The 15,817-nt window shown below is 47.2% G+C and overlaps 1 protein-coding gene across 4 annotated transcripts in view; it reads left to right on the top strand.

Annotated features, from left to right (window-relative positions):
* The window catches only part of DICER1 (dicer 1, ribonuclease III), a 70,381-nt gene extending 61,220 nt beyond the window's left edge, over positions 1 to 9,161 (top strand). For 3 of the 4 annotated variants that reach the window (XM_042944206.1, XM_042944205.1, XM_042944207.1), the window contains 5 exons: positions 1,689 to 2,577; positions 4,376 to 4,644; positions 7,024 to 7,186; positions 7,279 to 7,354; positions 7,723 to 9,161. In XM_042944206.1, the coding sequence (XP_042800140.1) occupies positions 1,689 to 2,577; positions 4,376 to 4,644; positions 7,024 to 7,186; positions 7,279 to 7,354; positions 7,723 to 7,888 (1,563 nt within the window). In that variant the 3' untranslated portion in view covers positions 7,889 to 9,161. The remainder of the gene's footprint in view (positions 1 to 1,688; positions 2,578 to 4,375; positions 4,645 to 7,023; positions 7,187 to 7,278; positions 7,355 to 7,722) is intronic. The other variant, XM_042944208.1, reaches the window with a different exon arrangement.
* The last annotated feature ends 6,656 nt before the right edge of the window (positions 9,162 to 15,817 follow it).

Below are 15,817 nucleotides of genomic sequence, written 5' to 3'. Positions count from 1 at the left end.
CGTAGGTTTAAGAGAAACCTTTGCATGCGAGTGCAGAAGGTAATAACTCAGGTAGAAGGTTGACTTGAACTGGAAGCGAAAAGAGTTTTATGCTGGCATTTTTCTGAAGAGCCTGAAGTGTTCTTATTTAGGGAGGTCGGACCCTGCTATTTCGCAGATAGAGAAACTGAAACCCAGAGGCATTAAAGAACTTTGCTTTGTGATAAAACCCAGTCTTTGGGGTTGGTGTGTGTATATTGCCAATTTCAGACTATGGGAGCATCTTACTGAAGATATACGAAGATTCTATTTAATGAAACGGTTTTTCACTCTGATTTTTTGTTTTAATGGCAGTTTGCCTTTTTTTAGTGCAAGGACCAAACAGTAGTCAAAACAGCTCATGTTACCTCGGAAGAGTACAGGGCTTTTTGCAGGAAGTAGTTCCTAGAGGTCTGCCACTATAGTTTCTTCTCATATTCTTCCGTAACCTTGAAAACGTTTTATAAACATTTTTTATTAAAAAAAAAAAAACAAAAAACATTCAGGTATGTTGTTGTAGACACATACATATCTACATTGGCTCACTACTCGTCTTTATTTTCAAACAACTACACTGTCCCTTTTGAGTCCGATTTAAAATGAAATATTTGCAGTATTTAAAAAATACTTGACGAGGTTTGAAAACTTTTGTCAGGAAATCTCTGGAAAGTTGTTGCTATCAAAATTGAAGCAAACTCTCCTGCCTTTCGCCCCGAAGGAAAGGAAAGTCTTTTTATTTTATTTTTTTTTATTTCTTGCGCAACAGAAATTTGGCATCTCTTAGCATTGCAAAAAAGTTACATCATTACTGAATCCTAGCCCATTATTAAGGTTGTCATTCACAAATAAGCTTTTGCCAAAGAAATCGGAATTAGCAAAGATCTTCTGACAGAAATTGGATTGTTGTGTTTCATGTTAGTCTAACTTTTCTTCTGTTTTTGTCAGTTATGCTATAATCTGTTCCTCTGATTACTGTAGCACGGTGGAGGGGAAAAGCATAATTTCCCAAATTCGTAGCTTAGTTCAGTGATCACTTCTAGTTTTCAAGCAGAGCAATCTAGTTTTACATTATAGCAAATGCACTTTGATTTGCAGTGGAAAGCGGGGACAGACTTTCCCATGAATCCCTGTTGCCCATTTTTAATATTCTACAGATTTTTAAAGCAGTCGATCTTCTTTCGTATATTTATACTCTTCATTGCACAGATAATGCTTTCTCTGCATCTGGACTTTAATTTTATTCATTTGAAAATCTTTTCGAAACATTTTAAAACTTTGTCAGCAAAATCGAAGACCTCTGTGATCGGCACGTGAGTGCTTTTATTGTGTGTCTGCTGGAGTAAGCCTCCTTAGCTGCAGTCGTGCCTCGCGGACATTAATTTTAACTTTATATCCACGTACAGAAATCCTTAACTTAAAGCTTCATACTGGCTAAAGGTCATTTTATAACTTAGAAAATGAACATTCAAAGAACATGTTTCACTTTGTTTATATGATTAAATAACTTATTTTATGTTAATTGAAAACAAATGGCCGTGATTTTAAAGTTGCCTTTTAGTATTTGTGGTTGTCATTTGAAATTATCCACAACCCTTGCTTTTATTGAGTTTCAGACCCTTTTAAAAACAGCAGCTATGTCTCCCCTCCTTCCCCATTCCCCGTCGTTTCAGACAAAAGACTGCATGTTGGCTAATGGCAAACTGGACCAGGACTTTGAGGAGGACGACGAGGAGGGGGAGGATCTGACGTGGAAGGTTCCAAAGGAGGACGCCGACGACGAAGACGATTTCCTGGAGTATGATCAGGAACATATCAAATTCATAGATAACATGCTAATGGGATCGGGAGCTTTCGTAAAGAAAATTTCTCTTTCTCCTCTCTCAGCCACTGATTCTGCATACGAATGGAAAATGCCCAAAAAAGCCTCCTTGGGCAGCATGCCATTCTCCTCCGATTTCGAGGACTTCGACTATAGCTCTTGGGATGCCATGTGCTACCTGGATCCCAGCAAAGCCGTCGAAGAGGATGACTTTGTGGTGGGGTTCTGGAATCCGTCGGAAGAGAACTGTGGCGTCGACACAGGGAAACAGTCCATCTCTTACGACTTGCACACCGAGCAGTGCATCGCGGACAAAAGCATAGCCGACTGTGTGGAGGCCCTGCTGGGCTGCTATTTGACCAGCTGCGGGGAGAGGGCTGCCCAGCTGTTCCTCTGCTCCTTGGGGCTCAAGGTGCTCCCGGTAATTAAAAGGACTGATCGGGAAAAGGCCATGTGCCCCGCCAGGGAGAATTTCAACGGCCAACAAAAGGCCCTTTCAGGGAGCCGGGCCGCCGCCTCGGTGGCCGGCCCGCGCTCCTCCGTCCTGAAAGACTTGGAGTACGGTTGTTTGAAGATTCCACCGCGATGCATGTTTGATCATCCGGACGCAGATAAAACACTGAACCACCTGATATCGGGTTTTGAGAATTTTGAGAAGAAAATCAACTACAGGTTCAAGAACAAGGCTTACCTTCTGCAAGCTTTTACGCACGCCTCCTACCACTACAATACTATCACTGGTAAGAAGCCCCAGCCCGCACTCCGTTTCCCTGAAACGGCCGCCTTGCGTTAACTGCGTTATTTGGGCCCCGTTAGAGAAAAGCATCCTACGCATGTACAGGCTTGGTGCTTAACGTGCACGGTGGAGGGAGGGAGGGAGCAAGAGAAAAACGAAGGCGGCTTTATTTTCCTCTGCTTTCCGGGAGCCCTGCGCCTTATCCTTGGCAGCTGGCGGCCTGGCCCTCCTTACGCGCTCGCGTAGACGTGCCGCACAGGGGAGTTTGAGCCTTCGTATTCTGTTGTGTTTTTCCCATTTGAATCTTCCCCCGGTGGCTCTCTGCTGCCTGTTCAGTGCTGGTTTTGGTTCGTGATTCATCCATACATTCTGGATGAACTGTCACATCTTTTTATGGTTCTTCCTGAACGGAAAGGCCCCTCCCTTTCTTCAGGTCCCTTTGGATCTAAAGATGAGCCGATGAAAAGGAACTTCTTCGGGGAGGGCCTCATTGCCCTTGCTCTTGCTCTTGCTGCCGTCTCCCACTCGGCACTGCGCCCCAGGTTTTCCTCTTCTATTTAGTAGGCGCCCGGGCCATCAGATTAGAAGGGAGATTAGGTGCCTGGAACTGTTGTCAGCTTCAGCTTGTGAAAAGCCTGTGTACTTTTTTCTGTATTCGAGTAGTAAGTGCTTGAATCTGGAATCCCAGAGCAGAGTAGAGGGTCTGTATTAAGGAAAACAATAAAGGTTAAGATGATCAGAAAAGTGCAAAGCCAAAAAGTAAAAACCGATCTGGCCCTGAACTGGAAGGACCGACAGCACGGAGGGCTGTTTCTCTTTGTGCAGAAGCCGATGGTCCCTCCTGCCCTCTGCGGAGTGAGGGGCCCTGCCTCGGAGCTCCAGGTGTCCGGGACGCGCTGCCCCATCTGTCCCTGCCCCAGCCTCCTGGCTTGCGCGGGTCCTGCTGGGCATGGTGAGGAGATAGGGGTGCCGGCCCCAGGCTGGGGGCCTTCTCCGGTGTGGGCAGCCGACCCGTGGTGCCTCGGGTCTTTGCGCACGGCCTCACCTCTCCTTTCTCCGGCCCCTTGTTCGGGTCAAACTCCGCAGTTCTTGCGCAGGCAGAGAAGGGGGTTTTCTAGTATACTGGCTGGCCTCCCGGGTGGCTGTTGTGACCCAGGAGTGGAGAGGCAGGGCGGCCGAGTACACACTCCGGAGTGGGGCCAGAGCGCGGGGTGCGCAGGCAAAGAGCACACTGTGTGAGAGTTACACGGGGGCAGAGCGCAGGGTTCGGGGTTGCACGGGCTCAGAGCGTGGGGAACACGGGGTGCGCGGGGATCAGCGCCGGGAGCACGAAGTGCGCGGGGGGGGGGGGGGGGGGGGGGGGGGGGGAGCAGGCGGGGCAGAGGGGTGCGTGGGGCAGGGCATGACTGGCCCCAGACCGCCGGCGCGGGACCGAGGCTGCCGCCGCTTCGGTGGCGCTCAGCACCCGCCTGGCCAGCCCTGTGCCCCCCGGGTGGTGGGGGGGGGGGGCGCCCTGCTGGGGCCCCCCCCGGCCAGTGTGGGTCCGCTCGCACAGCGCTCTTTGGGCCACCGTAGGCTTTTAGGACCCCCAGTTTATAGATACGAAATACGCTTTCTTGGCCAGATTGAATTGCCAGAGGCTTTAGTAAGTGTGGCACGTCCCACGGCTTGTCACTGGAGCGGATGCATGAACTTCGCGAAGCCCGCCAGGCCCGGCTGCGGTGGGTCTGGGGCCGCTCGCGCGCTGCGGGTTACCATGTGGGAAGGCGCGAGCTGACGGCTGCGCCCTGGGCCGCCCGCAGATTGTTACCAGCGCCTGGAGTTCCTGGGAGATGCGATTTTGGACTACCTCATAACCAAGCACCTTTACGAAGACCCGCGGCAGCACTCCCCGGGCGTCCTGACCGACCTGCGGTCCGCGCTGGTCAACAACACCATCTTCGCGTCGCTGGCGGTCAAGTACGACTACCACAAGTACTTCAAAGCCGTCTCCCCCGAGCTCTTCCACGTCATCGACGACTTCGTGCAGTTCCAGCTGGAGAAGAACGAGATGCAGGGCATGGACTCGGAGGTGAGTGAGGCGCCACCGCGGGCGCTCCCGTCTCCGGACGGAGGTCACAGCCGCGCGCCGCGCGCGCTCCCGTCGGCCCTTTACCCTTGACCGCGCCCGCGGGGCCGCAGCGCGGACCTTCGGGGGAGGGAAGCGGCCGGGGCCTGGGGCCGGGTCGGATCGGGCCGCCCCGGCTTCCCCTGCCCAAGCCAGCGTGGACCTTAGGGCTCGTGCGGTTTATTCTGCCTTTGCTTGTTCCAAGGGGTCAGAAAGGTTCGCTGATGCTTTGTCAGGTAAGCGTCACAAACGTGTGTCTGTTCTGCTGCTGCTGCTGCTTGAAATAGGAGAACTCACTTAAAAACCAGCCTTCTGAGATTTTAGCCGGTGGCATGTGAGAGGCTTCTGGCCTGAGTTCAGCCCGAGGTTCTTCCGTCATGGAGCTCATTGTAATGTGTTCCGGGCTGTTTTGGAGTTTGTAGCAAAGGATCTCACCTCCATCTTTCCCCTCTGATCCTTCGCTGCCATCCTTCCGCATGCCTGTGTGTACCCAGGAGAGCACTCTCGGGTCCTGTTCTCCACGTCCCGATTCCTTTGTTTCTCTTACTTTTGTAGATTTCTTGTAAGGAGGCAGGAAATGTGTGTGGCATTCTGGTGGCCGTTTTAATTGTTCCTTCGGTGATCTGCACCTTCCCTTCTTTTAATTGCCCCAAGCCTCGGCTGGGGAGCAGTGCATTTCCTTTGACTCGCGGTGAAAGAAATTGGAGGTGTGGCCGCAAGGGAAGTGTCAGACCCTGTAAACACTACAGAGCGTGTGCCGAAGGGGAATCCACGTTCCCCGGCGGGTACTCGTCCGGGGTGAATGGTCCGAGTTGGACCAGCTCCTGTGTTCCCAGTAGGACTTCTGGTCTCGTTCTTCAGAAGCGTCTAAGCTTAGAATTTGAGGCACCGGCCAAACTTCGATTTCAGCCGTTTTTGATGACAGTGGGCCACGCCAGTTCTGTCGTGTCCCCTCTTTTCCTGACCTTTGTTTACATAGACGTATGTATTAGGAGTCATAAAAAGTGATTAGAAATGTCAGTGGTCTGGCTTTTCTGACTTCCTGTTGGATCTTAAAGTCTCTCCACCTCTCCGGGCCTCGGTTTCTTCTTTTGTGAACGGAGAGAATTAAACTCAGTAAGTTTTAAAATTCCTTTCTACCTCAAAACCATGATGTACCAACAGTAAGTATCTTGTTTTCCCAAGAGTCAGCATTACAAGTGGTTTATATAGAGCTCTGTGTGGCTAAACAGTCCATCTAGAAATTTAAAAAAAACCTCACCTCTTTTTTTGTTTCTCACAAGTAATTTGTGTTTATTTTATAAAATACAAATAAGCAAAAGGAAGATTAAAGTTACGCGAATATGCTGCCTTAGAAATAACCAGCGCTAACGGTCTGTGATGTTTTATTGCCAATGCGTGTAAACATAAACATACATGAACTATCAAGTGCCATTATATGATGCATAGTGTACCACAATGTGTTTTTTTCACTTAATGTGTTGAGGACACCTTTCCGTGTATCCAGCGGCATTGCAACTTTCAGTAGCTGCACAGTAGTCGATATAGCTCTAATGGCATGTATTTAAACAGTCCGTTGTGCCTAGATATTTAAGTTGTTTTTACTTAGGGCTTTTAATAAACATAGGTGTGGCAAATATATCCAGTACCTTTTTCAGATAAATTCCTAGAGATGGAATTACTGTTCAAAGAATTTTGAACTTTTAAAAGGCATTAGCATATTCATAATTTTTCATTACATTAATTTGAACACGTGTCAGGTACTCTTAATAGGCAGTGCGTACTAAGGGGTTTAATAAAAAGGGAGCTTGGAGAAATCTGTCTTCTAGTAGAATTTCCCTGGCCAAAAGTGGTAACTTCTACTCCCCAAAGTAACTTACACAACCCTTGCCCGTGCTGTACGGATTAGTATTCTGCCTAATCCTTGCCAAGCCGCTAGGGGGTAGAAATGTTTTAAGATGAAGTTCTTTGATGAAGAGTGGATTTGAAAATTTTTTTCATACGTTCATTAACTATTTCTAATTTTGTGTTAACGTTGATTTTGTTTTCATTTAGAAGTACTCTTTTTTCCCTTTGCCGAGTATAGAATAATACTGAATGGGGAAGGGAGTTGTTTTTGTTTTTGTTTTTTTCTTTGAGAAGTTGGAAAAATCTTCTTTTTAGGTAAGATAATGTTTATGAAGAACCTGTTACAGTGTAGTAGGCGGTTGCCCCAAATGGTTGGTGGTATTACCCTTGTTAAAGGTACAGTAAGAGTCCTAGCTGAGAAAAGAAACGCACTTCTGTGGAACGCCTTTAAAGATGGTCTTTTTGCTTACACATCACTTTTCTCTGTGTAAATAGCTCAGGAGGTCTGAGGAGGACGAAGAGAAAGAAGAGGATATTGAAGTTCCAAAGGCCATGGGGGACATTTTCGAGTCACTCGCTGGTGCCATTTACATGGATAGTGGGATGTCCCTGGAGATGGTCTGGCAGGTGTACTATCCTATGATGCGGCCGCTGATAGGTACCGTTCGCTCCCCTCGGAAAGAAACAAAATCATCCTTAAAAAAGAATGACAAGGATATCACGCACGCTGTTCTTTCGTTTTGATTACAGAAAAATTTTCGGCAAATGTGCCCCGCTCCCCTGTGCGAGAATTGCTTGAAATGGAACCAGAAACTGCCAAATTTAGGTAAGGCAGAACGTGCATGGAAAAAATTAAGTTGCTTGAAAACGAGGGTGGCGGGGGGGGGGGGGGGTGGGAGTTGTCAGAGATGTCATAAACTAATGATTCTGAAAAATGTTTACACTGGGGCATGCGCTCTGCACTTTATATTTGTGGTCTGATTGACTTCCCCTTTTGCTTTCATAGAGTAACGCCGCGTTAAAAGCGAGACGCAGCCCCGTCTGTCGGGGTCCGCGCCCCCGTGCGCTGCACGTTTCCTTGTGTGCTGTCGGCTTGCACACCCCCCCCCCCCCCCCGAGTGCGTGCTCAGTGCTGATTGACAATCATAATAAATAGTTCTGACTTCTGATACAAGCTGTTTGGTTTCTTCGCAGCCCGGCTGAGAGAACGTACGACGGCAAGGTCAGAGTCACGGTGGAAGTGGTGGGGAAGGGGAAATTTAAAGGCGTCGGCCGAAGCTACAGGATTGCCAAGTCCGCGGCAGCAAGAAGAGCCCTCCGCAGCCTCAAAGCCAATCAACCTCAGGTTCCCAACAGCTGAAGCCCCTTTTTAAAGTGAAAAACACAAAAAAGCAGAATTAAGGGGAAAACCATTGAAATTGACAAGGGTGATTTCAAGTCGGTAGTGAGCGGAATGAATCGAAGGCAGAATTTAAAGGTTGTTTGATAACAAGCTAGATTCCAGAATAAAACATTTAACATATGTATAAAAATTTTGGAGCTAACTGTAGTTTTAGTTTTTTGCGCAAACACAATCTCGTCTTCTTTCCTCACTTCCGCTTTGTTCAGATCACAAGAGTGCTTTAATGATGACATTTGGCAAGTGTTCAAAATAATTATCGGCAGTTCTCTTTTTGTTTGGGGTTTTTGTTTTTGTTTTTGTTTTTGTGTTAACCTAGTTTCATTTCTGTCAGCTTCGCTTAGTGGTAGGAGGCCAAGGAGCTTTACAGCTGAGACGCCCCTGGATTCCGTGGGGCGTCCTCCCCTCCTCAGCGTGGGCGCCGGCACGGGTCCCCCGGTGGCCCATGCACCCAGGAGAATGGTGCGGTCTGCCAGAGGAGAAGAGTGCCCGCACCGTCCTTTCTTTCCATGCCCTGTCGTGTAAGACGATGTCTCCTGGTCGCCGTTGCACTTAATAGATAGTAAGGGACAGATTTTTCATTAACGTTGGCTGGCACGTTGGTGAATCAGATTTTCGTTTTCTCATGCCACGTAGTCTTGCATAGAAAAAGGTTCTCGCCTTAAAAGTAAAGCCGTCATGGATGTCCTTTTGATTTCCGATCCTTTTGGAACAAACTATTTTACATTCCCTTCATTTTATTATGCATTTAAGATGTCGAGACCGTGTGATACTTGCAACTCACTAGTGTGGTTGTGACTTATTACAGGATTATATTAACGTTTCTGTCGTATGTGTCCTGAAGGCATCTTGAAAACCAGAATAGATATGTAGTCTCTGGATTTTTTCTAAGCACCATAATAAAAAGGATCTTTGGCTAAATACCCAGTTTTACTAAAAACCTCCTGCTAGGTAGCTCCACTGATGGAAATTGTGGCAAACGGTTTTGCCCTGTAGGCTGTTGCTCTAACAAGATAACCTTTAGACATATCACACCTAAAATATGCTGCAGATTTTATAAGTGATTGGTTACTTATTTAAAGAAGCAAAACAAAGCACCTTTACCGTTAGTCTCTTTTCACGTCAATGTCTTACTGTACTTTTCACAGTGTTGCATGCAGATCTCACCTACCAAAGCCGTGCTGTTAATGCCATGGAAGTGTAACGTTTGTGATAAACTGCCGTAATTTTGATACATCTGTGATTTAGGTCATTCATTTAGATAAACTCATTCTTTCCATCTTTGGAAAAAGGAAAAAAAAAAGGAAAAAAAAAAACATTTTTAGGCATTTGCCGAAGTTTCTTTAATTAGACCTGTAGGCACTCTTCACTTAAATACCTCAGTTTTTCTTTTCTTTTGCATGCATTTTTCCCGTGTTTGGTGCTATGTTTATGTATTATGCTTGAAATTTTAATTTTTTTTTTTTTTTTTTTTGCACTGTAACTATAATACCTCTTAATTTACCTTTTGAAAAGCTGCGGGTCAGTCCTGCACTCCCACCGACACACCAGTAGAGGTTTGCTGCAATTTGCTCTGTTAATTATGCTTGAAGTTTAAGAGAGCCGAGCAGAGGTGTCTAATGTTTTCCATCCTGAACTTGATGCTTCATGTAATGCTGCGTTTTTGTTTTCAAATACACTCAGATACTGTATTTCTTGCTTTACCTGCACCACCCACCCACCCACCCACCCCCCAGAGAAACACCTCTCTCTGCACGCGTGCGCAGGGAAAACGGTCAGCTCCACTTTCTAAGGAGACCTGAGTTGGAGGGGGATGTTAAGCTTCTCCAATGTTATTCGTTGTCTCCGGTCTTAAATTTCAATTGCGATCTAAATTATTCAGTGTGTCTTTGAGCAAATTGATTTGGGTAGACTCCTTTTGAAAATACTTCTTTCCGATTTGGAACCTTCGCTTTCTATTCGGTTTTTTAAAAGAAAACCTCAGTGTCAGATCTCCTAGCAAGTGAACACCAAGCAACTCTTGAATTATATTAACTGTAAACGTGTATAATTGACAAGTAAGGCTGGATGTGAATTGTACTTGTGAGGGTGATTTTGTGATAACGTTCTATCACAAGTCTCTTCTTAATTTATAAACTACCTGATGCCGGGAGCCCAGGGCTTTGCATTGCGTCTAATGCACTAATCCCAGCGTTAAGGGATTCTCTCGCCTCCTGGCACCAAAACCAGATTGTTTCACAGTTACAATTCCCGTTGGGAGAAAAATGCCTCAATATATTTTGTAACCTTAAGAAGAGTATTTTTTGTTAAAACTAAAAAGTTCAGACTCGGATACGATTAGGTCATACATTCTCAGGGGTTCAAATTTCCTGCTACCATTCAAAATGTTTTCTCAACAGCAACCTTTCGCTATTCCATTTTTCTGTTGTTGGAGACAGATAGCTAATTTTGATCTGTGACTCACACTCGGACGGAGTCTGTGATCCCCTGGTTTACGAAGTCAAAAAATAAAAACTCGAGTTAGACAAATGAGCTGGGTTACGAACGCTTTCGTGCTGCTGATTTTTAATGCTGTAAAGTCCACCCCCCCGACCCCCAGTTTAGCTTGTTGAAATGTTTTGCATCCATTGATTAAGGAGGAAAATCACTCTCTGTCGCCCCACTTGCCACCCGCGTGTGTCATCCCTTTGTTCCTGTGATTGCACTGTGAGAGCGAATGTAACGGAAGCCCCGCGAGCCGAGGGCACTGGGGGGGGTGGGGGGGGGCACCACGGGCACGTGTGTGCGGGGCAGGGCGGGGGGTCGGGGGGTGTCCTGAAGAAGCAGCTGCAGAAGCTCCTTCCGATGATTGTGTGGAGGTTAGTGGGGACGAACCTTCGTTGTACAGATTTTTTCCTTTCTCTCGTGATCTCCTTTCCACGGTCCTAACTATGCTGCGTTTTGTAATAGCTTTGTCCCCCCTCCGTTCTGTTCGTGTAGCACAGAGAAGCCTTGCACTTGGTACCATGCTTTACCTCATTTCAAGGAAAATCTGCTTCACGGAGAGGAAGAAAAAAAAAAATGTGGTTTGGCCTCGCTGCTGTTTTGATTTGCCGGATTTGAAAAAGATGATTATAATGCCTGCAATGTGTCATATACTCGCACAACTTAAATAGGTCATTTTTTTTTTTTTTTTTTTTGGTCTGTGGCATTTCTTACTGTTTGTGTATGACAGAGATCTGTTCACTGAACTCTTAAGTATGTTTTAAACGTATGTGTTACTCTTTTTTTTTTCTTTTTCGGTTTTCCTTTAACGTCATGTGAAGTGATGAAATCTAGAATGACCTCTAACACTCCTGTAATTATCTCTTAAAAATACTAATATTTTAACATTCTTAATAATAGCTGGCCCTCAGAGAGATTCAGACTGCCCTGCCTAAAGAGCAAGAGACTTGAGGCCGCTTTGCTTCTGTGGGTTCAGTTCCCAGATGCGACCGCTCACCCAGCAGTGGGCTCTTTGCCATCCTTCTCCCCCCGCCCGGGGTGCTCTGCGGGGACTGCGGGGTGCAGAGAAGCGTCGAAACGCAGACCGACCACGGTTCGTTCCGTCTTCAGGCCCGGTTGATTTCAAACCTTCTACCTTCCTCTGCTAGGGTACCGAATCCTTTCACACAAAAGTTAAGCCACCAAACTGAGACCCTGGATACCTTTATTTAAACTGCATCTGAAATTAATGTCGGAGCCCTCAACCCAGCCCGTGCTCTCTGCGCAAGAGAGACTCGTGTCGCGTCCATCAACCTGTACGGTCGTTTTGATTGCATTTGAATAGGTCTATTTTTTCAGCCACTGATTACTTTTCGGGAATTCAGTTCTTTCCAAATAAATTTCTTTATTTTATATTGTACATGAGAAGTTTCTAAGATATGTTTAAGACCAAGAATATTGAAGTGATCTTTTAACAGTTGTTGGAGACCCTGGTTAGCAATATCACGGGAATTTACATCGAGACTGTTGTATTCTCCACTCGCAGTGAAAATGGTCTTTCAGAACTAACTTGTAAATATATTTTAGTCATTGATTGATTGGTCTTTTTTTTTTTTTCCCCCTAGTCCATTTTCATTCGGACATCAACCACAGACACTTTAAATCCTACAGAGGCACTCAGAATTCACTGCATCAGCAGGGTTACATAGCGGAAATGCAAAGGTGAACCCCAAGTAGAATCTCTGGCTTTTTCTGCTGTAAATAGAGTGAAGGAAAATGACTAAAATCGAGAAAAACTAACATGATTTGATTGACAATAACATATTCACCATCACATGCTGCAGCTGTTTTTAAGGAACATGATGTAATTCATTCATACGGTCACCATGCTGCAGAAATACGCAGTGCACCTTATGGGTCCCAGTTCCCTTTAGTTGTTTCCTTTTGTAATAATTGTAGCAGAGTCAATCTCCAATAAAGTTATGGTCTGTTCATTTTGTGTCCTCCTTTCTTTTTCTTTTCTCGTTTTGATTCGTTTGGATTCAGGTCAAGCGGGTGATAACACTTAAAATAGTTGTAGCAAAAAGGACCCGTGAAGTGTGTTAGTTCCATGGTCCTATGAAAATGCACATTTTCATAAAATGAAAGGTCTGTCTCCCGAGCTCTGCTTCACGCTGACTTGTGGGGTGGCATAGCAACAATTGTCTTTTTCTTTTCGAGATTTAAATCCTAACCAGTGTGTTTTTCTGAAATTCTGCCACATTGAATGTGTTCCGAGTCCTGGGTTATCATGTGATACATTTGCCACGTTCCTTAAGTGAATTTGATTATTCTGAAACCAAGTGGTTCAGCTTCTCTGTCTTTAGAACGTACTCCTGATATTGTTGGCTGTGCAAGAATTCTGTGATTCCAAGATTTGACCCGATCTTTCTGTAACTCGGTAAACTAAGGACTACTAGAAATGATTTGGCCATAGGAACAAGACGGTAAGTATAAGTTTCTCAGAAGGAGAAAAAAAAAAATCTTAGTTTTCCTTTGTGAAAAGTTCAATCCCTAACTTTTCCCTTCCTTCCACCTTCTCTAAACGAAAGGAGAAAAAGCCTGTGTATTTTCATTCTGAGGAGTTTGGTTAAGGGCCACGTGCGTGTTTGTGCCGGTGTCACGGCCCAGAAATCACTGGCCAGTTCAGGCCGAGCATCGGTCCGGTCCCACCGCCCCTTCCTGCCACTGTGACCCTGCCCTCCCCTGGCTTGCAACAGAGAACACAGCCGGGCCGAGCATATCGGTTTGCAGGTCGTGATGTGCGTGAAAATCCAGATGGAAGTGAAATTTTTTCTTTCTACGGATCCATCGGCATAACATGACGCGTGCTTTAGATGGGCTGGCGCGTGCCGCTTCACAGCCGGCTGGGTTGTAAACAGACTTGTCCTTGCAAAGACGCCAGGAGCAAGGGAGGTGCACTCACAGTAGAGGTGCGGGCCGAGAGCTCGCTTTCTAAGCTGCCTGCAAGGCAGTGCGGGAACGACCCTTCGATCTTTTTCTTTCTTCTTTTTGTGGCAAATCACGCATAAAACTTTCCCGTTTTTGCCATCGTTCGGTGTACAACCCGCTGTCGTACAGCCGTCACCACCATCCGTCTCCAGAACTTTTTCTTCATCCCACACTGGAACTTTGTATCCGTGAAACACTAACTTCCCTTCCCCTCCTTCCCCCAGCCCCCGGCATCCACCACTCTACTTCCAGTCTCTGGATTTGACTCTTCTCCTGTGAGTAGAGTCGGACAGCATTTGCCCTTTGGCATCTGACTTCATTCCATTCAGCATAAGGTCCTTAAGGTCCATCCGTGTTGGAGCAGGTTCGGAACTTCCTTTTTAAGGCTGCATAGTATTCCATTCTGTATATTCACATGGAGTTTTGCTTACCCACTCATCTGCCGATGGACGTCTGGGTTGCCTCCGCCATTCAGCTCTTGTGAATAACGCTGCTTTGGTACTGGTGTCCACACACCCTGCATTCCTGCTTTCCGGTTCTTCGGCGGGTACACCCGGACGTGGGATTGCTCGCTCCTAACAGTAATTCCGTGTTTAATTTTGTGAGAGACTGCCTTACCGTTTTCCACAGCAGCTGCCCCGTTGTACATTCTCCTCGGCACTGCATCAGGGTTCCGGTTTCTCCACATCTTCACCAGCACTTGCTTTCAGGGCTTTTTGTCTCTTTGGGTGGTTGGTGGTTTTATCACACCTGTGCTAACGGATAGGAGGTGGCGTCTCATAGTATTGATTTGCGGTTCCCTGATTATTAGTGCTGCTGAGCATCTGTGCATGTGCTTGCGGGCCATTTGTTTTAACTTCTTTGGAGAAATGTCTGTTCAGGTTCTTGGTCCATTTTTGAATCGGTTTTCGTGGTGGTGGTGAGTTGTAAGAGTTCTTTATGTATTCTGGGATATTAAGCCCTTACCAGATTTGTTATTTGCAAATCTATCCTCCCCTCTTGTGGGTTGCCTTTGGCTCTCTCGAAACGTTCTGAATCGCAAAACACATTGGCCTCAAGGCTTCCTTCTAGGGCCTGTGGGCCCATGACAGCGAAGGTTTACTGAACATATACTAAACGCCTGATCTGTGCTACGTTTCATTCGTTTTATGCCACTTACTGCGCACCACAAGTATGGACGTGACTGCTACTGGAGGGCAGGAAAGCACAGAGATTCTAACTGAGATCCGGACTCAGCCCGCCTGGTTCCCAGCACCGCGTGACTTTGGCTAAGTGGTTTAGCCCTCCTGGCCTCACGCCCTTGCCTCTACCATGAGGAACGGCATCGTTTGGATTCAGTGGCAGGTTGTGTACATTGCTGGGCGCGGTGCCCCACACGTCATGAGCCCACAACCAATGCTCATTGTTACTGCCGCAGTCCCCCTTTTGCAGACGGGGACAGTGAGGCACAGAGAGGTGAAGTTCGCCTTCCTCAGAGGGGTGCACCCTGCCCGTCTCGGGTGGACGGCCATTGTCTTCCCTGTAATCCCAAGTCTGCAGCTTTGAGAGAGGCCTTGTCCTGTGTCATTGACTCAGCCTGAAACGGTCCTGGCCCTCCTCCCTGCCGCCTCTACTCCTCCAGCACTGCTGCCCTCCTGCCTGGCAGACCTAGCCGGGCGCCTCCTTCCCACCACCGTCAGCCTGTGCCTGTGCTTTGGTCCCTGCCACTGCCCCCCGTGTCTATGAGCTACAGGCATGCAAAGGACTGTATCCTCACCACCACTACGCGTCCCAAGTCCCAAATGCTTCTGGACCACAGTAGAACCTCGCTAGATGCCGGTGTCAGCTCAGTGCCGCGGTGTTCTCCATCTGCTGTCCGTAGACGTCCGTGATCCCTCGGGAGACGTGCCGTGCGGGTCAGGAGGGAGGTGGGCGTGGGCACAGAGTGGGGAACATCCCTGCTTTTTACAATATTTTCTCCAAAGAGACTAGGACCTGGCGTTCCTAAATATTGTCATAGTCTTGGGTGAAGGCTAGGTCCCCTGGTCATTCTGACACATTTGGGACACGTCGAGCTAAAGACCCAGTAGAGAAATGCCCGGAAGAACCTGTGATCTTCCTGAAGATTCGGTTTAAATGGACCCCGAATCTCATAGCGGATCTTTTCCCTTTTTGCTCAGACTACTAGGCAACTCAGAGCCAGATTTCCGGTAGACCTCCAGTTCCCTCTACTGACTCCGGTGTTTATGCAGCACCTTCTGGGTGCAGGCCCTCCCCCGGGGGGTGCTGGGGGCAGAGCAATGAATAACGGGAAGTTTTTGCCCTCGTTTTAGGCCATTATGTTGTGGTGCATCCTGGTGGGGAAGACAGGTCGTGGCCAAATCGACGATAGTTGTTTCCGGGGAGCAGTTCCCCGTGCGCCCATTAGCGCACGCGTCTGTAATCACAGACGCCCGC

The sequence above is a fragment of the Panthera leo genome, chromosome B3, assembly GCF_018350215.1.
Source record: "Panthera leo isolate Ple1 chromosome B3, P.leo_Ple1_pat1.1, whole genome shotgun sequence".
Classification (NCBI taxonomy): Eukaryota; Metazoa; Chordata; class Mammalia; order Carnivora; family Felidae; genus Panthera; species Panthera leo.
The sequence above is the reverse complement of the archived record's forward strand: the minus strand, read 5'-3'. Positions and strand labels throughout refer to the sequence as shown.